The sequence below is a fragment of the Cebus imitator genome, unplaced genomic scaffold (genome assembly GCF_001604975.1).
Source record: "Cebus imitator isolate Cc_AM_T3 unplaced genomic scaffold, Cebus_imitator-1.0 Scaffold222, whole genome shotgun sequence".
Classification (NCBI taxonomy): Eukaryota; Metazoa; Chordata; class Mammalia; order Primates; family Cebidae; genus Cebus; species Cebus imitator.
Genome location: NW_016107537.1, coordinates 788,162 through 813,672, shown reverse-complemented (window position 1 = coordinate 813,672; position 25,511 = coordinate 788,162). Strand labels below are relative to the sequence as shown.

Genomic DNA, 25,511 nt, shown 5'->3' with positions numbered 1-25,511 from the left:
GCTGAGTGCTCACAAACAGCTGGAAAGCCTCAAGGAAGTTCTTCAAAATTGCTGAAAGGAAACTGTCTCCAGAAGCTTCCCTGCCCATGACAGATAATGAGTAGCAAGTGTTTCTGGCGGCTTAGGGTGGTGCGAAATCACACTGGGAATCCTGCTCCTCCTCAGGTCCTGGCAGTTTCAGGGCCCCTCCCTAGGCATGACTTAAAAGGCTGAGGTATCCTTGGAGGAGCAGGCAGACTCCACAGCTTTCACCAGGAGAAAGGAGCATTCTGAGGTATGCTTTGGGGCACTGGTTGGGACTGGAGCTCTCTCCTGAATCCAGACCCAGAATCTGCTCTGTGGAGGCTGTTCACATGCTGGGGGCTCAGTGCGGCTACTCCCTACCCAGACCCTGGCCAGCTCAGCCTCTCTTTCCATGATTTTCTGTTGTTTATTCTAAAATAGGGGAGTCTACTACACCCTGTGGAGCTCAAGATGGTCCTGAGTGGGGCGCTGTGCTTCCGGTGAGTGTATGAGGCCCTGGTTTGGTGGTGTCCTCCAGGGGAAGTGAGTTCTGGGTAGGCCCATTGTCCAGCTTTGAGCAGGAGGGAAGAAGGGAGGGGCTGCCATTGCAACTGGGAAGTTGTGACCAGCAGCTCACTACTCTTAGAGAAGTTTTCCCAGCCTTTTTCAAATAGGGGCAGGACTGGGATAGGCCATCTCACCAGGGTTCCCTGATGCTGAGGGGGACAAGTGAACCACCCAGTCTAGAGCTGCAGCCAAGTCTAGCCAAGGTGAGATCCCTCTCAGAGTTCTGCCATTGCCACTCAGCATAGAGAATTGATGTCCTCTCACCCACTGTGTCCCTACCTTCCTGATGCTTTTTGGAGATAATATAAAACAAAAACCATGACCATCAGTCATCTGTCCACCCACTGGCATGTACTAAGTCAGATACTCTGCCATGCTCTGGACTTTACAACAGGGGATGAGAGTGGTCCTTTCCGCCAGTCTAATAAAGCACTTCCCACAATGTGTTCTAGGGGACTCGATCAGAGAAGTTCCATAGAAGTGTCCAGGAGAAACTTTATACAGAGGAGCTCTCTGATCAAGTAAATGCAGGGAATGCTGCCTTCTACATCCTCTCACAAGAGAACCACAGCACAGCTCAGCATATGAGTGACTCTGAGGCTTTCTGAAATAAGGCAATTCTTTGAATTGTGTTTGGCCATGCATCGACCCAATTTTTACACTGCATCCTTTTCCTCCATGTAACATTTGGAGAAACCCACTTTAGGATACATCTTTCACCTCATAGGATGTCAGGAAATCAACTAAGTTCATAGATGAGAAACAACTTTGAAAAGTAAAATAAAAGAAATTTAAATTTAAAGAAACTCCTCATTTAGTAAGGAATAAATGGCCAAATAAAAATACATGTTTCTTGAAGAACTGAAGAATCAGACTTTAATCTGGAAGAGGCCTGGGTGTTATCCAACCCATCATCTTAGTGTAGCAATGGGGAGGCTCAGGCCCAGAGAGGGTGAGAGAGTTGTCTGCTGTGACTCAGCAGCATTTGAGGCAGAGCTGGGGGCAAAAACCTAGAGCCCTGACTCACCATGCAGCTTCTCTTCCAATAGGAGATGGGTTGAAACATAAAAGGTTGAATAGGATGAAGGAGCAAACCACAGACTCCAGTGAGAGGTTGTGGAGTCATCCCCCGGGCAGGGCATGAGGCCAGTGGGGCTGGGAGAGAAGAAGGCTGTGCTGTTACTTCTGGCACCGTAGGAAGAAAGAGACAAAATGCCTGAGATCAGGGTGTTCTCTGGAGCCAGGGCATGCTGGAGTGTCCACCCTCCCCTAATACCGTCCTCACCCCTTCCTGATGTTTCAGAATGAAGGACTCGGCATTGAAGGTGCTTTATCTGCATAATAACCAGCTTCTAGCTGGAGGGCTGCATGCAGGGAAGGTCATTAAAGGTTGGTGACAAAACATGACCCACTTTCCTTGGTCTCTATACACTCTGAGTGGTGGGGGCCTGAAGAGGGCTTGGAATAGCCATACAGCTTAGCACAGGCATTAGGGCAGCACAAGCCAGGCTCTAAGCAAAGGCAAATAAAATACCACACCTCTCAGCAAAGTGAAGACACAGGCTCTGGGGCCACCTGAAGCTTCTATGCAGAAGAAGGAATATTTTCCAAGAGGTGTGTCTTGTCATTCCCTTACAGGTAGGCTTACGTCAAGCATCGCATTCCCTAGGAGCCAGTGCCAAGGAGAGAACGAAAGCAGGATCTCTATACCTTTTTTTCCCATATGGGAGTGGGTTTCTGCCTCTCCATCATGGGTGCCCTCTGCTCTCTGAGGATTCTCAGTCACTCAAAGTGGAGGGACCCAGAGAACAGGTGGCATTGTTGGACCTTCTGCTTGCTCACTCTGCCCCATGCATTGCAGCAGGTCCCTCTCTACAATAGTTCACGCTTGCCCACCCAGAGCACCCTTGCTGAGCACAGATGCCAGGTAGATCCTTCAGCTAGGCCATAAGTGTATGGGGTATGTAGGTGTGCATGCAGGCATATATGTGTGAGCATGTGTGTGCTTGTATGTATCTCTGTGTAACCAAGCATGTGTGTGTACATGTATTTGTGTGCATGCATGTTTCTGTGTGGGTATTTGGGTGTGTATGTAGGTGTATGATGTATGTGGGTGGTGAGGAGATGTACAGAGAGAAATGAGATCCTCTTTTGCTCTCAGCGACCTCACAGGGTGTAGAAAGTTGTTCAAACAACCCCAAAGCGGGGCTTATCAAGACAGGTTTCAGAAAAGGGGCCTGAGAGCCAAAGGGCATTAAAACACGGGGTTGAACCTACCTTGGGGTGTAGAGGCTTGATGATTTGACCTTGAATTAGAGGGTGGGGTAGAGGTGGTACAATGTGCTTCTGTGCCTTGATGTCCACTCTGGGCCAGTGGAAGGGAGAGGCCATGTGATGACAGCTGCTGAGAGGCCTCCCTTCTGCCCAGCCTGGGGGCAGGCTGTCTCACAGCAGTCCTGTGCCCTAGAGCCCAGGACAGGGGAAGAAGGAGGAAAGGGAATCCAGGGCTCTGCATCTGACCTCCTTCCCACAGGTGAAGAGATCAGCGTGGTCCCCAATCGGTGGCTGGATGCCAGCCTGTCCCCCGTTATCCTGGGCATCCAGGGTGGGAGCCAGTGCCTGTCCTGTGGGGCGGGGCAGGAGCCGACTCTAACACTCGAGGTGAGACTTGGGGCATCCTCACTGGGGACTGAGCCACAGATGCTGAGCCCGCTGAAGCTGGGTAGCCCACAGCCCTGGTGCTGTGGGACACCCTGGGGGGAGTCTGTTGATGGCAGCTCTGCCTCCTTCCTAAGGACCCTGCCCAGCCCTCCCTCTGCCTCCTCCTCTGCCCTCACCTGACCCGCCCTCCTCTGCCAGTAGCCAGTGAACATCATGGAGCTCTACGCCGGTGCCAAGGAATCCAAGAGCTTCACGTTCTACCGACGGGACCTGGGGCTCACCTCCAGCTTCGAATCAGCCGCCTACCCGGGCTGGTTCCTGTGCACGGTGCCTGAAGCCGACCAGCCCGTCAGACTCACCCAGCTTCTCGAGAATGCTGGCTGGGATGCCCCCATCACAGACTTCTACTTCCAGCAGTGTGACTAGGGTAACGTGCCCCCCAGAACTCCCTGGGCAGAGCCAGCTCAGGCGAGGGGTGAGTGGAGGAGACCCATGGTGGACGACCACTCTCTCTGCTCTGAAGACGCTCACCTTTGACTCACTGGGCACACAGCCACCTTCTCTTCTGATTCCATGTTTGGGTAAAATCTGAGATTTGGAACTCATTCCACCATCCCTCCTTGCTGGATGGTACTACTGGTGTGGAACTTTGTAAAAACCACATGGAGTAAACTAGGAATAACATGAAAAGCTTTCTATGGGGGTGGGGTGGGAGAGTGATGGGAATCATTCCTGCTTAATGGTAACTGACCAGTGTTACCCTGAGCCCTGCAGGCCAAACCATTCCTTATAGGGTCACTATAGCTCTCCACATGAAGTCCTGTGCAGGAGAGCGAGGTGGTCATAGAGTTAGGGACCCACAGCCCTCGGCCCAGCCCCGCGCCCTTCCGTATAATCCTGCCACTGTCATATGCTTCTTTTTTTCTCTCTCTACCCCCATCCTCTCGCTGTGGGCATGAAGAGGTGGCGATGTCAGAGGAAATGGCTTCAGCTCAGAAGATAGAAGATGAGCAGGGCATGCTGATCCTTTCTAAAAAATCTAAAGTACAAGAAAAATCCCAGATGCTGGTCTCTATTCCCCTGAAAAAGTGCTCATGACATATGAGAAGAACAACTTACAAAGTGGCATATATTGCAATTAATTTTAATTTTTTTTGAGATGGAGTTTCACTCTGTCGCCCAGGCTGAAGTGTAGTGGTATGATCTTGGCATCCTGCAACCTCTGTCTCCCACGTTCAAGCGATTCTCTTGCCTCAGCCTCCTGAGTGGCTGGGATTACAGGCAGGTTAGTAGAGACGGGGTTTCACCATGTCGGTTAGGCTGGTCTCAAACTCCTAACCTCGTGATCCACCCACCTCGGCCTCCCAAAGTGCTGAGATTACAGGTGTGAGCCACTGTGCCCCTCTGTTTTAATTTTTTAAAATACCAGTTTATATATTTCTTCATAGAAAAAAGTTTGGAAGAGTTTACTTCATCAATTGTAGCAATGTCAGGGTGGTGGCAGTATAGGTGATTTTTCTTTTTATTCTTTCAATTTATCTGTATTTCCTAATTTTTCTACAATGAAGCTCAGTTGCTTGTATAATAAGAAGAAAAGAAATTAATCTTGAGGTAAGCAGAGCAGACATCATCTCTGATTGTCCTCAGCCTCCACTTCCCCAGAGTTAAATTCAAATTGAATCAAGCTCTGCTGTTCTGGTTGGTTGTAGTAGAGACCGGGAAACAGATCTCAGCAAAGCCACTGAGGAGAAAGCTGTGATGAGTTTGTGTGGCTGGAATCTCCTGGGTTAGTAACAAAGAACCAAATCATCTGGTAATTCTTTCCTAGAAGGATCACAGCCCCTTGGATTCCAAGGCATGGGGTCCAGCCTCTAAGAGGGCTGCTGTACTAGTTGAATTCACATCCTTGTTGGAATCTCAGTCTGTGACCTTATTTGGAGACAAGGTCTTTGCAGGTGCAGTTAGTTAAGACGAGGTCACGCTAGTTGAAGGTAGACTTACATACCATATGACTAGTGTCCTTATATAAAAAGGAGAGGACACAGAGACACAGAGGACACATGGGGAAGAAGACTAAGTAAAGACAAAGGCAGAGATTGGAGTTACGCTGCCACAAGCCAAGAAACGTCAAAGACTGTGGCAACCAGCAGAAGCTTGGAAGAGGCAAAGAAAGATTCTTCCCTAGAGCCTTTGGCCTCCTGACTTCTAGCCTCCTGAATGAAGAAATAATAAATTTCAGCTGTTTTAAGCCACCAAGGATAATGGGTTACGACAGCTCTAGACAACTAATACAGCTGCTAAAATGATCCCTGTCTCCTTGTGTTCATATCCTGTGTGTGTCTCCTCCCACAATGTACCAGAGTTGTCTGTGACCAACAGAATATGGCAGAAGTTATGGCATGCCACTTCCAAGATTAGGCTATCAAAGAGGTTGCAGCTTCTACTTGAGGTCCCTCTCTCTCTCTCTGCCTCCCACCACCCCCAATCTCTCTTGGCTCACTTGCTCTGGGGGAAGCAGCTGCCATGCTATGAGCAGCCCTATAATTAGACTTACGTGGTAAAAAATGAAGTCTCCTGCCCACAGCCACAGGAATGAACTTAGAAGCAGATCCTCCAGCCCTGTCAGGCCTTCCAGTGACTGCAGCTCAGATGACAGCTTGGCTACAGCCTCATGAGATGCTGGAGCAGGCTGCCCAGCTGAGCTGCTCCAGATTCCTGTCCCTTAAAGACTCTGTGAGATAATAAGTGTTTGTTGTTTTAAGTTGCTCAGTTTTGGTCTAACTTATTAAGCAGCAATAGATAAATAATATGCAGAGAAAGAGAAACAAATGCCTTTGTTTTATTACTGCAGTTTTCTCCAATTTTTAAATTTTCCTTCTCACAATGAACACCCTACATTTACCCAAATATTCTATTTAAAAGCTAATAATACAACATTTGTTGAATCATCTGATTCTGCAAAGTTGAGATCCTCTTGTCCTATGTGCCAGAAATGGACTCCAGTATCCCCACCCAATCCCTGGGGAATGGCAGCAGAAGCTAGAGGAGGAGCCCATATCTAAGCCCCAGGTATTCCACCTGCACCTCACCTGTTGGACCAGCATGGTAGGTTCACAGTCCACTGAAGTACTAGCAAGGAATTGGCCAGGACATACAGGGCTACCTCTATGGGCCTCAGCAGCTCCAGCCCAGATTCAGCTGAAGTCCTCAGGCAACAGGCAGCACAGCTCTACCCCAGGCTTCTCAGGGCTGCCAAGAACATGAGCTCTGGGCGCCAGGCTGCGTTTCAGACCCTCTTCACACTCTTTGTCCATGGGTCCAGACACAGTCTCGTGTTGCTCCCTCTGCTTTTGGGCCCTCCATCCACCCTCTCTGCCTAGATAAATCTCTCATTTTTCAATACCCTGCTAAGATGTCACCTCCTCTAAAAAGGCTTTACTGAGTTGAGATCCCCCAGTTATCTAATCTGGCAGCTTTATGCCAGGTCCTGCACAATGTGCCCCTGAATAGTAGTACCTTAACTTGGAGTCTGTGGCCCCTGGGATGACCTTAAGGTTAGGGCCATATAAGTTTGTCTCTCGGAACATTGCATAGTGCTTGACACATAATGGAAACCCAGTGAGTATTGAATGTGGAAACTATTTCTCCACCCTGGAATATTATCTCCCTCTCCTCCACCCATCTAAACAGGCCCACCCTTTAGGGAGCAGCTTAAATTCCATCTTGTTCTTGAAGGTTTCTCCAGCCTGAAGTTGTTGCTTCCTCATTTGTAGGATGACAGAACTCAGAGGAGCTTTAGCCAGGTTAAGCCAACACAGTCAGTAGTAAAAAGAGGAATATAAAATGCTTCCTTCGGAATGTACAGGCTGGGGGACGTTGACATTATGACTATTCAAGTGAAAAAGACAGTGGCTTTAGATTTCTGCAATTTTGGTGTAAACTACTGGCCTGGGCCTATATTTACAGAGATGCAATACATCATTCAGGGTTTGTACAAATTGCAGACATCGAGGAACAGAGAATCTTCCAAGGTCAGGTCTTAGGGGAAGAGGCTAAGATGTGGGAGGTATTATCCTGACAAAAGCAAAGCACAGGGGGCTCCCTTGAAGCACCTAAAGGCTTGCCAAGTAGAAGAATATGCTTGTTCTGTGTAATTTCAGAACACACAAGTAGACCTATGGGAGCAAATTATGTGGAGGCTGTTTTTCCTATATGACCCCCAAATATTAATCACAAGGACCACAAACATTGATAGTGCTTCTTTAAGAGGTTGCATGGTCTCTGACGCTGGAGGTGTTGAGGCAGAGCCTAATTAACCAATTTGTTAGGGATTCCATAGCACAGATTTCTCCAATTGGAGGGAGACTATGATTCCATGTCTATGAGGTAGAGTCTTGCTCTGTCGCCAGGCTGGAGTGTAGTGGTGTAATCTTGGCACACTGCAACCTCCACCTCCCAGGTTCAAGTGATTCTCCTGTCTCAGCCTCCCTAGTAACTGGGCCTATAGGCATGTGCCACCATGCCTGGCTAATTTTTGTATTTTTAGTAGACATGAGGTCTCACCATGTTGGCCAGGCTGGTCTTGAACTCCTGACCTCAAGTGATCTGCCTGCCTTGGCCTCCCAAAGAATTGGGATATGGGCATGAGCCACCACACCCAGCCTAAAGTCCTTTCAATTCTAGGAATTTTTTTACCTAAGGAGTTTCTCTGCCACTATTATCTCCAACATGCCGTTGACCCATAGCTTAAGAGAGTCTGTTCTTCTTAATTATCTTTTCAAGTGTTTATGACTTAGTTCCTCAGCTATACTGTAAAACTACTTAACAACAGGGACTGTGTATTGAATGTCTTCGTCACACAGCAGTGTAAATGCTGGGTAAACACTCATTGGTTGCCTGACATAGTAACTCATGCTTTAACCCTTCCCACAGAAGGGTGAGAGATTGGGAGAGTGGAAGAAGAATGATCACTGGCCTTAGAAAGCAGAAACCTGGTCCCATTTCTGCCCATCTTTTCTCATTTCTCATCCTGTAGGCATCTGAGTCTTAAACCCACCCATCCCACTTCCTCAAGAAGCCCTTGGTGGAACTTTGCAAGTGACCCAAGAGGGAGAATTACAGCAAAGTTGTTAGTTTCCAGAGAACATTACACCTAAGCTTCTCCACCCTTGTGATAGATGGATGGATGAATGGACAGATAGAAGGGGGGACAGAAGGCTTGCTGCATAGATGAATGGATGGGCAGATGGGTGGATGTATGGATGGATGGATGGTGAATGGATGGAAGAATGGACAGATAGGCAGACAGATGGGCAGATGGGTGGATGGGTGGGTGGATGGATGGATAGACTGAGTAAAGTGATGTCATTTAGAGACCTGAGTGTTCTTTCCTCTGCTCTGCTCACACTATCATATTTCCTAGTAGTCCATGGCACATGATGTCTGCTCAGTCCCAGGGTGAATCTGAGGTCAATATCTTTGTAGCTGGATTTCCTTAGATGTTCTGTCTCATCAAACTGGTGACAACTAATTAAACCCACTGAAAAGCAGAGACTCCTTTCTCATCTTTCCAAACAGAGCCACACTCACAGTGCTATTAGCCCGTTCTCTTACTCTGGCTGTCTGGCCCCAGGCTGGATTCAGGCATCAGAGTTTGTGCTGTCCTTGGGCTTGCCAGACATACTCTCTTTTGCATTCACGACCTCTTCAAGCCTAGGATGGAGCCCCACGGGGCACCAAAGATGTCTGACTATAGCACTGTTTATCTGGCTTCAAAACCACTAATAACATAGTAAATTACAGCAGGTACAGAGCAGGGGCCCCGAACCTTGTTTCTGCAAAGGCTTTATGGATGACTCTCTCCCCCTTCAACAAATACTCATTAATGTTCCCACCTTCTTATTATTACTGCATCAAAGACATTGTGAAATCTCCAGGCTCTTCTTCCTTCATGTCCTGCAACCAATTATAGAGATTGCTGCAGGCTTCCCACCCTGACCAGACAGTATAAACACAGGGCAATGCCCTGAAGAAATCAGTTGGAAGTCTCCAGGGATCAGGGTTCCAGGCACCCAGGATCTGCAGGTCAGTGATGGACAGGCAGTATTTCTCTCTCTCTCTCTCTCTTTCTCTCTCTCTCTCTTTTCTGCTCTCTCCTGTCAGTATCTCTGATATGCCCTCTATCCCCTCCTGGCAATCTGTCTGGATAACAAGGTAGTCCCCTCAGAGAACATGGTGGGACACCAAAAACATTTAGGAGCACATAAAGAGATTTGAGGAGAAGAAATAGGTTAAGTCAAATGAAGATTTTTAAATACTTAGCACCACAGACTTTAGAAAGTAATTAAAAAAAAATCATCTGGGCCAGTGATATTCAAACTGTGTTTGGTGGAAGCTTAAGAGTTTTTTTTAGCTCCTTAGGAGCTCCTCAGTGTCTTCTTTGTAGGCAAGAGAAATACTAGCAAGGTTCCAAAGTCACCATCACTTCCTGTGTCCGCAAAGCAGGTGCCCTTTATCCATTTTACAATCATTAGAATTCTGCATAAAATTTTATTGTGAAACTTAAAATAGTTTTGAAAGATACCTTGCTCAACCTTTCCTTCCAATGATGATAAATAAAGGCCCAGGAATAAATGGTGGCCAGATAAACCGGTAGCAGAGCTAGGTCTAGGACTCAGCCTTTCCATTAAAAGTCTGCTGTGTGTGTTTCTATGTCCTGGCCATAAGGACCAGGGTATTTCTATTAGAGTGGTTAGAGAGAGCTTCAAGCGAGCTGTCAGCCATCTTCATGACCTCAGGATCTTATTAAGTTTTATAAGGGAAACAAATATCTTTATGTACAACAATAAATAATACAGTAAAAATTAATAGGAGTTCAGAGTAGAGTTACAATAGTAAGGGAAAGATTCATTAAACTCTGAGTCATGGAATTATAGATAGTTTGGCCTAGAAAGAACCTTCATAACCACATCATCTAATCCAATGAATTTATAGATGCTGAAACTGAGGGTTGGAGGTTAAAAGACATAACCCCATATGTCTGAGCTGTAATTCTGCACTGATAATTAATTTGATAGAACTAGATATTGAACCCATCTATACTGATACCATCTCCAGTGATCTTAATATAGAAAGATCTGAATCGATGGCAATGAGGAGGGATGACTATTGAGGCAGAGAGAACAACGGAACACCTGTGAGTATGTCCATTGAGAAGATAAGAAAGGAATCATGTTGCCAGATGGTGTGGTTTAGTGTCCATGGAGAAGTGAGACACTATCACACAAGATAATCAGCTACAGATAGTGGCAAAACAGCCAGTCACTATAGATTCCAGAACTGGGCAGAGATGTGGTGAAAGATGTCTTTAGAATGTGGGTCCAGATTCCTCACATAGGTTGGGTTGAATGAAAGGTAGAAGAACTGGGAACACAAGCACAGTAGTAATGGAGATTAAGAACACAAAGTTATATTTTAAAGAAATAATCTACAGGGACTTGACAAGTTAGACATTGAGTCAGGAGAACAGGGGAATATTGTCATGAGTCTTAGGTTTTGAATATCACTGGTGAGAGGAATATTATGGCAACGAGAGAAATGAAATTAGGAGGAATGAGTGGGTTGGAGGGGGAGAAGATAATTAGCTTAACCTTAAATATATTTGGTTGGATATCAGCAGGATGTCCAAAGTGGGCTGTACTGTAGGCTGCAGGAGGTTAAGTGGGATGTGCAGTCTGCATTTGGGAGGCAGTAGCCCAAGATGATCATTGCAGCCGTAGAAGTCAATGAATTGCAGCTTCTTATAATACAAAATAGAAGTGCTTAGCACCTTGTTAGCCTAAGGGACAGCCCCAGAAGGAGGTAAAATCTACAAGGGTTGAAAGAGGTATGAAGGGAGTTCCAAGGGTTCCAAGGAGGCAGTGGCCAAATATCAAGGCAATCAAAAGAATCTTTAGATCTGGCTCCACAGAAGTAAATATTGGTCTTGGAGAGAACATCCCACATAGATCCTATGCAGGAGAATGAGGAGAGGATAGGACAGGGTGCTGTGCAAAAGAGCATGAGGAAAGCCCAGGTTTAGTTGGTGGGGGTATTTGAGCCAGGATAGGTGAATTGAGGAGGTCTGAGAGCCAGATGCTGTGTCCAGGGAGAAATGAGAGGAAAAGAGGGATATAGACCGAAGTCCAGTGAAAAGTCATTTTAGGACAATAGGGAGGGGAAGCTTTGGGATGAGGCATGCGGCACATTGGGAGGGGCTCAGCACACAGCAGAGGCTTAGCACCAAGACCCCAGGCTCTCTGATGGAGCAGATGCTAGCTTCCTATTCCTACTCACTCTGTCACAATCCAGCAGAGGCCAGGCAGAGGGAACCTAGTAGGGGAGCCTTTAGGAGAGGCACTGTAAATTTTGGGTGTGCCAGAATGGGAGATTTCTAGGGCCCATGGGTCCAGCTGGACTGGACCAGCCCTGAATTTCTTCCAGCTCTTTGAGCTGACACTGACCAAGAGTGGGGATCATCAGCTTTCTGCCCAGCTTCACCCAGGGCCCTCCACTTGGTCTGGGCACAACTACCACACTGCCCACTGTCCTGCTGCCACAACCAAAAGAGCCCCAGTGGTTTGACCAAGGGGAGCCTATCATCAAGTGGGCTTGCATTGAGGCCATGACGCTGTTGAATTATCTGTGCCGGGGGATTGTCTAGTCCTTTAGGACTCAAAGTGCTGGCCAGGAGAATTAGCAGCATTGACATCACCTGGCTGCATATTTGAAATGTAGTCTCAGGCCTGGAAAATCAGAATCTATATTTTAACAGGACCTGCAGAGGGTTTACATATTTATTAATGTGCAACGACTGAAAGTACAGCAGTTCCCAAGCAGCCTGGCTGATCGCTGGAATCACTCCAAGTCCTACTGAATTAGAACCTTCAGCCCAGGAAATAGTAATTATACAGAGTCCCCCAGGTGATGCAGATGGGCAGGCACATTTAGGAGCCAATGAGTTTCACTGAAACTTGATTTTTAAAATGTTGAAACTTACTTGATACTACAAAGGAAATTTATGTTCATTATAGGAAAAATGTTGAGATGTTTAAAAAATTACTCATAAAGCCATAGGTAAATGGTGCAACAACACGGGGAATGTTTCTGTGTGTGTCTTTCTATATGTGTGGATTTAAGTGGAATTATAATGTGCACTTGATTTATAATCTGCATTTTTCACTTAATACATTTTGAAAATTTTTTTATGTCATAAAACAGACTTCTGCAATATCATCTTCAACAAACATGTATGTCCTTATTTATTGAATTTTGCCATAATTTCTTAGCCAATTACCTATTATTATTGAAAATGTAGATTTCTTTAACTTCTCACTATTGTAAAAATTTACACAGTGAACATTTTTTAACTAAACATTTGGGCAATCCATTATTTCTCCTAAGAGTAAGGGCAATACATGCAATCACAAAGTATACAGCATGCTTTAAGACTTGGATTCACAGCACCAACATCCCTCTAGAATTTGCACTCGTCGGTCCCTACTATCCTGCACTCTAAGACTCAAAGTCACACCCCAAGGCCCAGGGACAGAAAATGACTTGTCCAAAGTGATAGTGGCAGACCCAGTACTAAAACCCGCCGTGGCTACAGCCCTGTTTCTGGAACTTGAGTGCTGAGGTGGCTGGAAGCTGTGCCCTCAGCACCCACCTGCCTCCCCAGAGTCCCCTAGCCTCACTCTGTTCCTCCCTGAGCCCTATTGCTTTCCTCCACCTGCCTTCTTCCTTTCTCTTCTCCTCTCATTTTCTGCTTTCTTATATGTTTTCTTCTCTTTTCCCTTCTTCCTTGGTGACAATCAGACCTACTTGGTAAACCTTAGCCCTAGTCATACTTGCGTTACGTCCCTGAGCTAATTTCCAGCTCCCGATTGGCTCTGGGTTTATTTCCATGCTAAATTCTGGACTGACCTTTCCTAAGGGTGATCACTTTGGGGAAGAGCTCCAGGACAGGATAGCACACAGGGAGGGGGCAGAGTCATGTGAAACTGTGTGGCCTGACATTTATACAAGACAATTATCTTCACTTTAGATTGTTCGCCCTCAAAAACACAAGTGCCATTTTCCGTCTGGAACAGAATGAGCTGTCTTCAGCAGTCTTGGACAAGCACTTCTAGTCACTAGGAATGATGCTTTCCAACCCTCTGGGGGGACCCTACCAGCCCCGCTGCTGTTGTCGACCCCTTCTAGTTGTGCTCTCTTCCTTCACTCTGGGCTCTAGCTATCTAATCCATGGCTAGTTATGGGGGCAGGAGTGTGGTGCCCCATTGGCCAACAGGGCAATGGGACTAGGTTTGAACTGGGCTTATCCTCCCACTGTGAGGGAGGCGACGCACACTCCACCCCACTCTCAGGGCTGGGAAGTGTTGTGGCTCAGCTATTTGGGGGAATCTGTTTTCCGGTTTCTCTGAACTAGCACAAGCACACACGTCCGAGGCTTATAGCCCTGCTGGCTGGACTTGCTCCTGGATGGCCCCAGTCAGGGAGAGGCAGAGCTGCCTGGAGCCTGCTGGGCTGGGGAGGCCTTGGTGGATTCTGGCAGACCAATTATAAATGAATGGGTTGGGGGACCCGTGCAGCCTGTGGCTGAGTAGTTCTGAGCCCCAGCATGTCTGTCCCTGGCTCCCCCCAGCCTCCTTCTCTAACTGCCCTTCTCTCCTCCCCATCAGCGAGGACCAGACACCACTGATTGCAGAAATGTGTTCCCTCCCCATGGCACGATACTACACGTAAGTTGTCCTGGCATGTCCCTGCTTTCCCAACCAGGGGGTCTGGGGATCACATGGGAAGAGGAAAGGAATGCTGAGCCAGAGGATGAGGCTCATTCTCACCTTAGAAATTGCAAGTGCCCCATAATTAAGCTTCATCACCACCATGGTAGTAACAGCTCTTTCCTGAATGTCTGCAAGATGCCAGCCAATCTACTGCCTCACCTCTTTTCCAAAAAGTCTGTAAGGGGAGTGTTATTAACCCCATTTTGTAGATCTGGAAACTGAGGCTCAAAGAGGTTAAATAACTTCCCCCATGTCACACAACTTCCAAAAGACACAGCCAGGAATCAGACTTCATATCCTCTGTGCCACTCCATCCACCTCTCTGAAATCTCAGAAACAGTTTTGAATCTCAGTGACAGCATTGAGATTCAAAAGAACCTCAATCCAAGTCCCTGTGGCCTTTACTCCCAGTTTGGGCTTCTAACACGTACTTTCATTTCATCTCATTTCAGATTTGCATCCGTCCTTATACTTTACTACTTTGTTGTCTATGCTCTGTCATAACCTCCTTTCAGGAAGTGGGTGAGGCATGAGAAAAATAAAATAAGACTGACCTCTGGGAAACATTTCCTCTGCTTCTCTCTTGGGCCCTGTAACGTCCTGGGCAAGGTGGGTCAGGGGCAGTCCTGGTCTCAAGGAGGTGACAGCCTGGCTGGGAAGCAAGACACATACACAGGAAGCACACAAATGACAAAACAGATGTCAGCACTTCAGGGTGTCTAACCTGGGTTCTGGTCTCCCTAGGATGCTGCTGCTAGCAGGTGATTGTCACATCCAGGTTGTTAATGTCAGGGGGAAAATGCCAGTTAGCAAGCCCAGGATCTTTTTGGAACTTTATTTTTATTGTACAAGTGAACCTGCTGTAAACACGTATAGTCATTAGCTAAGGGTATTATCATTAGCTGTTATTGAGATAGAAAAATCTCCTGGAGGTGGTGGCATTGGTCCAGAGTTTCTGCCCTGTAAGGTTAGTGACAGCTCTCCAGGTCCTGACAGTGACTGACAGGCATCTTTGAAACCAGCCAGGTGACTGAACCTATAACCTGTGTGACTTTAATGTCTTTAAAATATCTGAAAAGCAAATCACACTTCAATATACACTCAATCTCAGTACTAAAGAGAATAAACATTTATAAACAATTAGGTCAGGCCCAAAAAATCTAAGGTAAGGTTCACTGTATCCCAAAGTCATCTGAGCCTCACTAAGAAATTTCTCAGGAAGCCAGAAACATTCTCTTTACCCCTCTATTGAAGGGCATTGGCTCTCCATTCTCCTCTGAAGGCCTCCCCAAGCCACGAGAAGGCAGGAAGCACAGCCTCTGAAAAGCACGAACATGGGAGGCCTTCCCTGCTTTAAGGCGCAGCTGGTCTTTACCTGCTCTTGGGAGTGATTGTTCCCCTCTGCCCACCTGTGAAGGAGAGCAAATACCCCAAATGCTCCAGGTGGTGATTCAGAGCACAGAGGTGGAAGGGCTAGGGGGCCAGTGGTGCATAAAGGGAGTGGGCCATCAGCACTGTCATACTGTTTCAGAATTAAATATGCAGACCAGAAGGTTCTATATACAAGAGACAGACAGCTCCTGGTGGGAGATCCCGTTGCAGACAACTGCTGTGCAGGTGAGCTTTTGGGGCCTCCACCGCATGTTCCATCTGCCATAGGTCCTCCCTTTTCTTCCCTTTCCTCCCCAGCAGAAGGTCAGCAGCTGCCCGCAGTGACAGTGTGAAGGGGCAGAGAGCAGCTGTGGTCTCTCTTAGTGAGGGGCAAGATCCCTGCAGAAGTCCTGGCTCACTCTGCAGTCTGCAGGCAGGGCCAGGCCAGGGGTGCCCATGCCCAGTTCCTTCCTGCCTGAGCCTTTACCTGCCAAGAACCTGCATGGGGTTCCCTCACCTCTTGACTCTTCTCTCTCTTCCCTCCCAGAGAAGATCTGCATACTTCCTAACAGAGGCCTGGACCGCACCAAGGTCCCCATCTTCCTGGGTATCCAGGGAGGGAGCCGCTGCCTGGCATGTGTGGAGACAGGAGAGGAGCCTTCCTTACAGCTGGAGGTGAGAGGCCCCTCCCCATTCTAGGGGATACTGCAGACCTGGCCTGGCCACTGGGATGCTCTGGCATCTTTGTGCCTGCGGATTCCTAGCCAGATCCACGTGTCCTCCTCCCTTAGATTTTCACCATCTTCCTCTGCACTTAGCTCCAACACCCTTGCCCTCTAGAATCTGCAGAAGGCAGTCCCTTCGGTAAAAACTGGCCCTGTCAGGTCCTTCTTTGGCCAAGCCCCAGAGGCCTCCAGGGCTAACACCTCCATCGGCACCCTTATTCTGCAGTCATCCACCTTCTCCCCACAGGATGTGAACATTGAAGAACTGTACAAAGGTGGTGAAGATGCCACACGCTTCACTTTCTTCCAGAGCAGCTCAGGCTCCGCCTTCAGGCTTGAGGCTGCTGCCTGGCCTGGCTGGTTCCTCTGTGGCCCAGCAGAGTCCCAGCAGCCAGTACAGCTCACCAAGGAGAGTGAGCCCTCAGCCCGTACTGAGTTCTACTTTGAACAGAGCTGGTAGGAAGACAGGAGGCTGCGTTTCAGCCTGGTGCACCCAAACCAAGCTCATCCTGCTCAGGGTCTATGGTAGGCAGAATAATGTTCTCCTGAAGACATCCGCACTGTAATCTTAAGATCTGTGTGTATGTTACCAAACATGGCCAAAGGGGCTTTGCAAATGTGATTATGTTAAGGATCTTGAGATGAGGAGACCATCCTGGGTTATCCAGGTGGGCTTAGTATAATCACAAGGGTCCTTGTGAGAAGGAAGCAGGAGGGGAGATTCAGACACTGGAAGAAACCATGCTTTGAATTTTGAAGATGGAGTCATGGGCCTTCAGCCAACAAATGCAGGGGTTTTTAGAAACTGGAAAAGCCAAGGGAACAGACTCTCTAGGGGCTCCAGAAGGAGCACAGCTCTGCTGACACTGGATTTCAGCCCAGTGACAACCATTTCAGACTTCTGATCTCCACAACTATAAAATAATAAAATTCTGTTATGTAAACCCCTAAGTTTGTGGTAATTTGTTATAGCAGCCATAGAAAACTACTACAGAGCCTCATTTGACCCCATGTGCAGTGTTTGATGCAAGAGACCTGTTGAATTTTTAGAAAGCTACCCACAGCTTCTCCTCCAGTCCATCTGCTATGGAGCCTCTAGAAACAACCAAGAAGCCCCGGGCAGAACTCAGTGTCCTCTGTGCAGGGACAAAGCCTTGGGCTGCTTACGATGTAAGTTCTAACTCAAGTCTTGTGATTTTCTACCAGATACTTCACAGTGAATTGACAATTCTGTGGGCGACTGTTGGGCTATCTGCTAGTTGCTTTGAGTGTGCAAAGCAAGGAGTAGCAAGGGACAGGCAATGTATATGTCCTGGATGTATTGAGTTTAAGGTTGCAGTGGAGCCTCTAAGTTGAGGTGACTTGGTATAGCTGGGAGTACAGGGCTGGATTTCAGCTGAGAGTTTGCAATTGAAATTCATACTCATCCTCAGAGCCCACACTTCGCTGTTTCATGGAGAATATTTGGTTGGGCCTAAGCTAGAGCAGAGAACCTGTAGTATCAGGATTAAGAGAAGGTATGGGCTACTGGTGCTCTCCTTCTGGTGTCTAACTACTCAGCATTCACCTAGCATGTTCTGAGTTCCAACCATGGGGCAGCACTTTTAAGAATGCTCTGTCATCATCCTCATAATGACTCTTCAAGGCAAGCACTCTCACCTCCATTTGTTAGATGAGGAAACTGGACTAAGAGAAGTAAAATAACTTAATGAAGGTCATACGGGCTCTCTGTGTTGGAGCTCAAGATTAAACTTGGTGCAGCTGACCTCAATGCCATGTTGCAAATTTTTATCCCACTTAAGGAGCTGGGGATAGAATGGTGAATAAAACCAAACTACCTTGGGGCTGATACTTGAATGGGAGAAATACTAAATAATCAAATAAACGAACAAGAAAACAAAAAGGGCACTTTTCATGATTAGAGAGTGAGGGCAGCAGGTATCCAATGGACATATTCGATTATTAGACAGGGGAGTTAGGGGAGATGCTTTTTTTTTTTTTTTTTTTTTCACTTTCTTGAAGAGGTAACATTTGAGCTGAGGCTACAGACAGGCAGGAACTGTGACTAGAAATAATCAAAGCTGAGGAGTAGCAAATATGTTGGCCCTGAGACAGAAAGGAGTTGTTGTGTTTAAATAATAGTAGAAGGCTGGGGTGGGGGCTGAAGCCTGGAGAACAAGGGAGCAGAAGGAGGTGAGCAAGACCAGCAGGGTTGGGTCATGCGAGGCCTTGAAGGCAAAGTACAGGCCTCCAAGTATTAAGTGTGAAGGGAGCCACACAGCCGGCTCAGGTACATTTAGGTTCTTTCCCTGAGCTGCTTCTCCACAATCTGTGTGTGCTCCAGGAACTTCATCGCCTGGCTAGCCATTGTAACTGTGTGTTTACATGGTAGAACTCTGTGCTTGTTTTTCAGTGCATGTTCTGTTCAACTTTGTGTCAGCTATGGCCAGAACAGCTGCTGGTATGCAGAAAAGGCTGAGTAAATGCAAAATCTTAAACAAGTTAATGAATAACCACACTTGATTCTCCTCCTTCTCCTTCTCCTTCTCCTTCCTTCTCCTTCTTCTTCTCCTCCTCCTCCTCCTCCTCCTCCCCCTTCTTCTCCTTCTTCTTCTTTTATTTTTAGAGATATCTTCGTCTATCACCCAGGCTAGAGTACAGTGGCACAACCATGGCTCACTGCAACCTTAGCCTTTTGGGCTCAAGCCATACTATGCCTTAGCCTCTTGAGTATCTGGGACCACAGGCATGCACCACCATGCCTGGCTAAGTTTTAAAAATTTTTTTTTAGAGACAGGCTCTCCTCATGTTGCCCAGGCTGGTCTTGAACTCCTGGGCTCAGATGATCCTTCCACCTCAGCCTCCCAAAGTGTTTGGGATTGCAGATGTGAGCTGCCACATCCGGCCAATTACTTGGTTCTTGTTGGACATTCATGATATCATACGAGGAAAGCTATGGTACCAGGTAGACCAACACCATTGTAGCCTAGAGGTGGAGCTGGCAGGGAGGGCTGGGCAGGGCTTTCCAGAGGAAAGAGCATTTAATCTGGGCCTCAAAGAAAAAGCAGATGTTTTCCAGGCAGAGAATGCGGGGGTGGGCATCCCAGGCAGAAAAAGCAGCTCAGGAAGGTGTGATGACAGAGAAGAACTCCCAGCACATTTGAGGCATGGTGAGTCATCAACGTGGCCGGGACCCAGGGCTTAGACTGAGGAGTTGCTGAAAATTCAGATGAGAAGATGGGTGGCTCCTGATTGCAAATGCCTTGTGAAGGATTTTTTTTTCTGGGAGGCCCCAAGGAATCATCCAAGTATTTCAGACAGGACCCAGATTTGAATCTTGGGGCCCTCAAATCAACATCGGGCCAACCCAGATCCTACTGGAGCCTCAGCCCTTCTCAGTGACACCCTCACTCCCCACTCCCTCCCTGAATTCTGCTCAGCACCAACCCCGGGGTCAGCTTCCGTGCTGTGGTTTCACAGTCAGCCTGACCCCTGCTTCATCTTCCCTGACCAGTTCATCATCTTCATGCATGTGTTGAAAGATAAACTTGGGCATATTAAAATTTTAACGAGTTTATTTGATCAGAGAATGATTCATGAATCATGAGGTGCCAAATTGCAAGTGATTCAGGGCTCCACCCAGGGGGCACCGGAAAAACTTTTATGAGGTGTTTAGGAAGCAAGAGGAAGAAAAAAATTCACTGGTTAAGTGGAAAGTCTCTAGTTGCAGACAAGCTGGTGAATCCTGATTAGCTAAATTTAAGTTTCGTTTTCTTAGTCGATGACCATTCACTCTGGCTTGGATTTAGTTTGCTTAGGCAGAAACCCAACATGCTGGAGCCGTCTCAGTCTAATACCTTCCCAGTTAATTATTTTAACACATGATAATTCATTTCTGCCTGCCCTTCCCTTGTGAACTGTGTCCACGGGCCACCCAGGCAAACCCAGGCCTCCTCCTACCAGTGGTCCCATCTCAAGTTGAATCGTGTTCTTTATATAAGTAAAAAAAAAAAAAAATCAGCATGCAAAATATGCCAATTCTATATCAGTGCACAGAAGAGGAAGAGGACATAAAGACTTAGAAGACACATCTCTATGACTGAAGGACACATAGTGCAGGTTGGAAGCCAGACCTTGTGAATAAAAGCTCATATTTATTGACTGCAAGACATTCCAAATAGCACTTCAAATCAAATTCTACAGGACACTGGTAGAAATAGTGATGGGACTTTCTGGCACTGGGAATTTAAAAGTAAGGAATGGAGCCAACTTCTGACAGGTACAGTTCAGGGATGCTAAGAGTATTCTTCTCTCACACCCCAAGGCTCATCCCTTAAATTCCTTCTCCTCCCTAGAAACCACACCAAAGTCTTCACTCCACAACCTAACCAGACTGTCAGGGTTATTATTATGTAAATTCTAGGGAGAGGTACACTTTAGGTCTTATCCAGTATTTACATCTCAGAATGAACTGGTAGATACAGAGAGAGAGTACACAGGCAGTTAGAACACAGTATGGCCAGGCAGCACCAGGGAGCAGGGTGGGTGGGGAGGGCGAATGTGTGTGCCTGTATGTGCGTGTGTGTGCTGTTTGTGTGTGCTTACAAGAGGCTCCAGATGTAGGCAACAGTTGATTCATAGAGGGCCCAGTCTTTGTTCCAAGAAGCTATGAACAACTTCACACAAGAGAGTGATGGGTCCAGGGCCTTCTACAACCTGTATGTCCTAAGTCACTCCACCAGGTTCGACATCTAGTCACTCTTCCCTTTGACCCAAGTTTTCGTCTTGCAATCCTAAGCCCATGCATCACAACAGCCCCTGTGAACACCTGCTCAAACATTGTACAGAAAACTCCACAGTGTACACAACGCACATTAGTTCTAGAGAAATCTAAACTGTGATTTAGAGAGGAAACGGTAAAAGTGAAGAAAAATGAAGACAACTTTAATGGATACTAACTTTTCCTTGATATCATTCTCTAAAATATACAACTATTTCATAAATGAATTTGACAGAAATGGCTGTAATGAACATAAACAGAAAAGTTAACGACTTGGACTGAAACGCTGGCATTCGGCTTACCTGACTTTATTTCTGGTTGGATTTTACGTTTGCATAACTCAAAGGGTTCACCAGAATTCTGCCAAAACAGAGTCTATGTATCCCCCAGAGCAAATTCCAATCTCCATCCTCTAAGGCACAGACTCCACGCAATGTAGAGATGTGATCCCCGTGCCCTTTTCTGAGGCTGGGATTCTGCAGTGCGGCCTTTGGGCTAAAGATGGCGACAGAGATCAATGTTGGCACTGCCTTTTTGGGGCTAGGATCTTAATGAGCCATAACATTTAATTTTTCAAGTACTTAGCAGCGCGGTGTGTGTCAGCCTTTGTTCCTCACATCTCCACCTCACAGTAGATGTGTGCTCACACAATGCGTGAGAGTACAACTGGATCCTGTGAAGACTTCAGGAAGTCTGGGTGCCCATTCTGTTGGGTAACAATTTTCTTAGTTCTCCCTTGTCACGAGGGACACAGCCCCTGCTCTCTAGGAGTTTAGAGCTTAGGAGGGAAGATAGTTATTAGACGCATACTCACTTTGAATTTTCCCCACCTACATGAAGGAGCACCACATGAATGCTTGATCCATTCTCCCCGTGACAGAGATACTGCTATGAATCTGTCTCCTGTACGCTCATCCCCTCCAACTCCCTTGGATGTCCTTGCCCAGGCTCTGGTCACAGAATTGGGTAACAAAGGATGCTGGGAGCCTTGAGTTCTAGCAGAGGTTCTTATACACTGGAATATTTCTCATAGACATTTTCTGAAGGTCCATAGTCACAGGCCCCACGATACAAAAAATAGCACTGGTTGTGCAAGTGTGTCTACATAAAGAACAGCAGATTTAGGTATCAGCTAGTTATATATTTTTTAGACTGGTTCCAGTGCACACAATCCAATGAGTGCTCATAGGTTTATGTGAAAATGGGTTATTTTTGGTATTCTTTTCCACATGCCTCTCCCTGTTCATACCCTCTGCTTCAGACACTGGTCTCCTCACGATTTCTCAAAGACAAACGCTCCAGGCACGATGCCACTGCAGGTCTTCAGCGGCAGCCACCTTGTGTTTGGAACACTTGTTCCCCAATTACCTGCCTGAGTTGTTTCCTCAGTAAAGCTTACCCTGATTACCCCATTTAAAACTGCAATATGCACCCCCTCCAACCTCAGCACACTTAGATTACCTACGGTACTATCGCATTCTAATCCCTCTAGAATTTATTGTTTATTCGTTGTACTTTTTTCCTTTATCCTCCACTAGAATGCAAGATCCACAGGGCAGAAGATTTTCTTTATGCTTTTTTTATGTACTTCCATCATGCACAAGATTTTATGCTGCGTCAGGCACTCAGCAGCATTTGCTGAATGAAGAAAAGAATAAATGTACAAGTAAGTTGGGAGAATACTTGGTTAGTCAAGTCTCCATGGGCATCAGTCTTAGGATGCCCAAGCAGGATTCCCAAAATGCCCTTAGTTAGAGGTCACGCTGTGTGAAGAATAGAACCAGGACCCCTGTTCAGATTTGTCAGGAAGGACTGTGGCGGAAGGTGGGAATAGTGAGAAAAGGGTCTAGTCCCCAGAAGGAAGGCTGGTGAGGGGCGGACAGGATCTCAGGGTTCCCAGTCAATGCCTGAAGCACTTTGCATGGTGTCTTAGTTATTGATTGCTGAATAATGAACCAACCCAAAATGTAGTGACAACATCAATGATTTATTATTCCTCCTGATTCTGTGAGTTGACTAGGTGGTTCCTCTGCTGACGTTGCCAGGGCTTTGTTGCATTCAGCTGGAGCCTCACTCAGCTGGAAAGTCCAAGATAGTCTCACCCATGTCTGGCTGTTGGTGCTGGCTGTTGGTTGGGGGCCTTGGCTCTTCATGTGTCCTCCCATCCTCCAGTAAACTGGAATGACTTCTACATGGTGATCTTAGTGCTGCTTCTCAAAAGGGGAAAGGTAGAAGCTGCAAATGCTCTTGAGGCCTAGGCTCCAAAGCTCACATTTGTCAGCAAGGACTGTGGCAGCGGGTGGGAGTAGTGGAGAAAGGGTCTAGTCTCCAGCGGGGGCGGGTGGGGGCGCTGGTGAGGGTGGAGGGTGGGGTCCTGGGGCTCCCAGCCAATATCTGAAGCACTTTGTCATATCCTGCCTCATGTTATTCACTCCTGCCATAGCCTGTTGGTCTAAGTAAGTCCCAAGACCAGCCCTGATTTATGGAGATGTGGATAGAGAAATGGACTCTTCCTCTTGAAGGGAAGACCTACAAAGAATTTGAGAGATAGCAAGGGGAGAAATGCCAGATGTAGGTGATGGGGAGGAAGGCAGCAAATCACACTGCCACGTGTGTACCTATGCAACAATTTTGCATGTTCTTCACATGTACCCCAAAACCTAAAATGCAATAAAATAAATAAATGGGAAAAAAAATATTTTGTAGAGATGAGATCTTGCTCTGCTGCCTGAGCTGGTCTCAAGCTCCTGGCCTCATGCAGTCTTACTGTCTTGGCCTCCCAAAGTGCTGGGATTACAGGCGTGAGCTACCTCACATGCAGCCTCCGCTGGTTTAGAGTCTCCACACACAGCTGTTAGAATAATCCTTCTATAAATCAAACACTGCATGTTCTCACTCATAGTCGGGTGTTGAACAATGAGAACACATGGACACAGGGAGGGGAGCACTACACACTCGGGTCTATTGGGGGGAAATAGGGGAGGGACAGCAGGGGAAGGGGAGTTGGGGAGAGATAGCATGGGGAGAAGTGCTAGATGTGGGTGATGGGGAGGAAGGCAGCAGATCACACTGCCACGTGTGTGCCTATGCAACAATCTTGCATGTTCTTCACATGTACCCCAAAACCTAAAATGAAATCAAATTTAAAAAAAGAAAAAAGAAAAAAGAATTTGTGCCCAAAGTCACCGTGAACAAATGGAAGAGGAGGGGGTAAAGTACAGACAGACAGATTCCCGAATGTGCACTCCTGACCATCATCCTATGCTGCCTCCATGAGAAACTCTGACATGGCTGTGTAGCCAGCAAACTCTTCACTGATTATTTCATCAAATGTTACTGACCGCCCCCCCCACCAATGGATTCAAATGCAGAGCTGGGAATGGAGCATACAGAATTGAATGGGGTCTAGTACTTGATGCTCCTAAGGAAGATGAGAGAGCCAGCCTTACCCAAGCTCTCTCAAATGTTCTTCATCTTGCTCACTGGTTTTAATGTTAACTAGGAACCCAAGTGAGAGGGTCAGCCCTTGGAAGGACTTCCAGAGGAAAGTGAAGCCCCTCTGGAGTCCCAGTGTGTGGGAAGTAAACTAGGAGAAGCAAGGACAAGCCTAAGGCTTAGCTCCTGTGCCACGGCTATGTATAAGGTTCGATTTCACAGCCTTCTCAAGTTCATACACTGCTCACACTACTCCTTGTTCCTCATGCTCTCCCAAGCCCAGAATTCAATGTTCAGCACACACTGAGAGCTTAATCAATGGCTTTGAATGATTCCTATGCAAGCGAGAGGAATATCAACGTATGTTTTCTCAGACATTCCCAAGAGTAGCCTGACCCAAATCCAATATTATCTCCATGGCCTCCCTTTTTACATCAACTCAGAGGATGTTGTCGACGTTATATATTTGCATGCTTACTATGTTAAATAATAATTGACTGTCAGGGAACTAGAGGCTCTCAAATTCTCTTCACCAGTTACATAAGGATCAGTTGAAATGCTGGTTTAAAATGAAGATTTCTGGGCCTCTACCCTTTACCGGCTGATACAAAATTATGGGACTGAGCCTAGGAAGCTGAATTTCTAGGCAGCCTGTGGGTTATTCTTACCAAGAGTCTGAGGATCTCCAGCCTCTATAGAACATCACTTCTTCCATGACCATTTCTGCCATTGATGCTAAATAGACAAAACCCCTCCTTACTACCACCAGCTGTAACATGTGCTTGTCACATGATTTAAAAACAAAGCCACCTGTTGTAAGTCACAAGTCAGCCCCACAGAAGTTAGATCCCAATCAGGGAACATGACGCTCAGTATGCTTATGTTCCCATGACAAAAAAAAAAAAAAAAAAAACTAAAACAGGAAGTTGAAAATAAAACTTTAAGTTTTTTATGTGGAACCATGCACCAAATTCTGACCCTGTCGCTCTCTGCTCATGTGCATTAGTCATAGGAGGTCATGGAAAATCATCTTCATTATGAGAGACTGCTCATCAGTCATTACCCCCACACCCTGAGGGAGAGCCAAAGCAGGTGACCCAGTATGCAAATTCAGGGAAGTTTGGTTCGGAGAGCTCACATCGC

At 46.8% G+C, this 25,511-nt stretch overlaps 2 protein-coding genes across 2 annotated transcripts; both read left to right on the top strand.

Moving 5' to 3' along the window:
* Window positions 1-246: 246 nt before the first annotated feature.
* Window positions 247-4,422, top strand: IL36RN (interleukin 36 receptor antagonist). The gene is made up of 5 exons (XM_017496706.2): window positions 247-274; window positions 445-503; window positions 1,874-1,959; window positions 3,104-3,231; window positions 3,433-4,422. The coding sequence occupies exons 2-5, from the start codon at window positions 475-477 to the stop codon at window positions 3,655-3,657; spliced, it is 468 nt and encodes a 155-aa protein (XP_017352195.1). The 5' UTR covers window positions 247-274; window positions 445-474; the 3' UTR covers window positions 3,658-4,422.
* A 4,813-nt stretch (window positions 4,423-9,235) lies between these two features.
* On the top strand, window positions 9,236-17,104 carry IL1F10 (interleukin 1 family member 10). Its single transcript, XM_017496705.2, has 5 exons — window positions 9,236-9,315; window positions 13,953-14,012; window positions 15,589-15,674; window positions 15,976-16,103; window positions 16,401-17,104. Exons 2-5 carry the CDS (start codon window positions 13,981-13,983, stop codon window positions 16,611-16,613), a joined length of 459 nt encoding a protein of 152 aa, XP_017352194.1. The 5' UTR covers window positions 9,236-9,315; window positions 13,953-13,980; the 3' UTR covers window positions 16,614-17,104.
* Window positions 17,105-25,511: the final 8,407 nt, after the last annotated feature.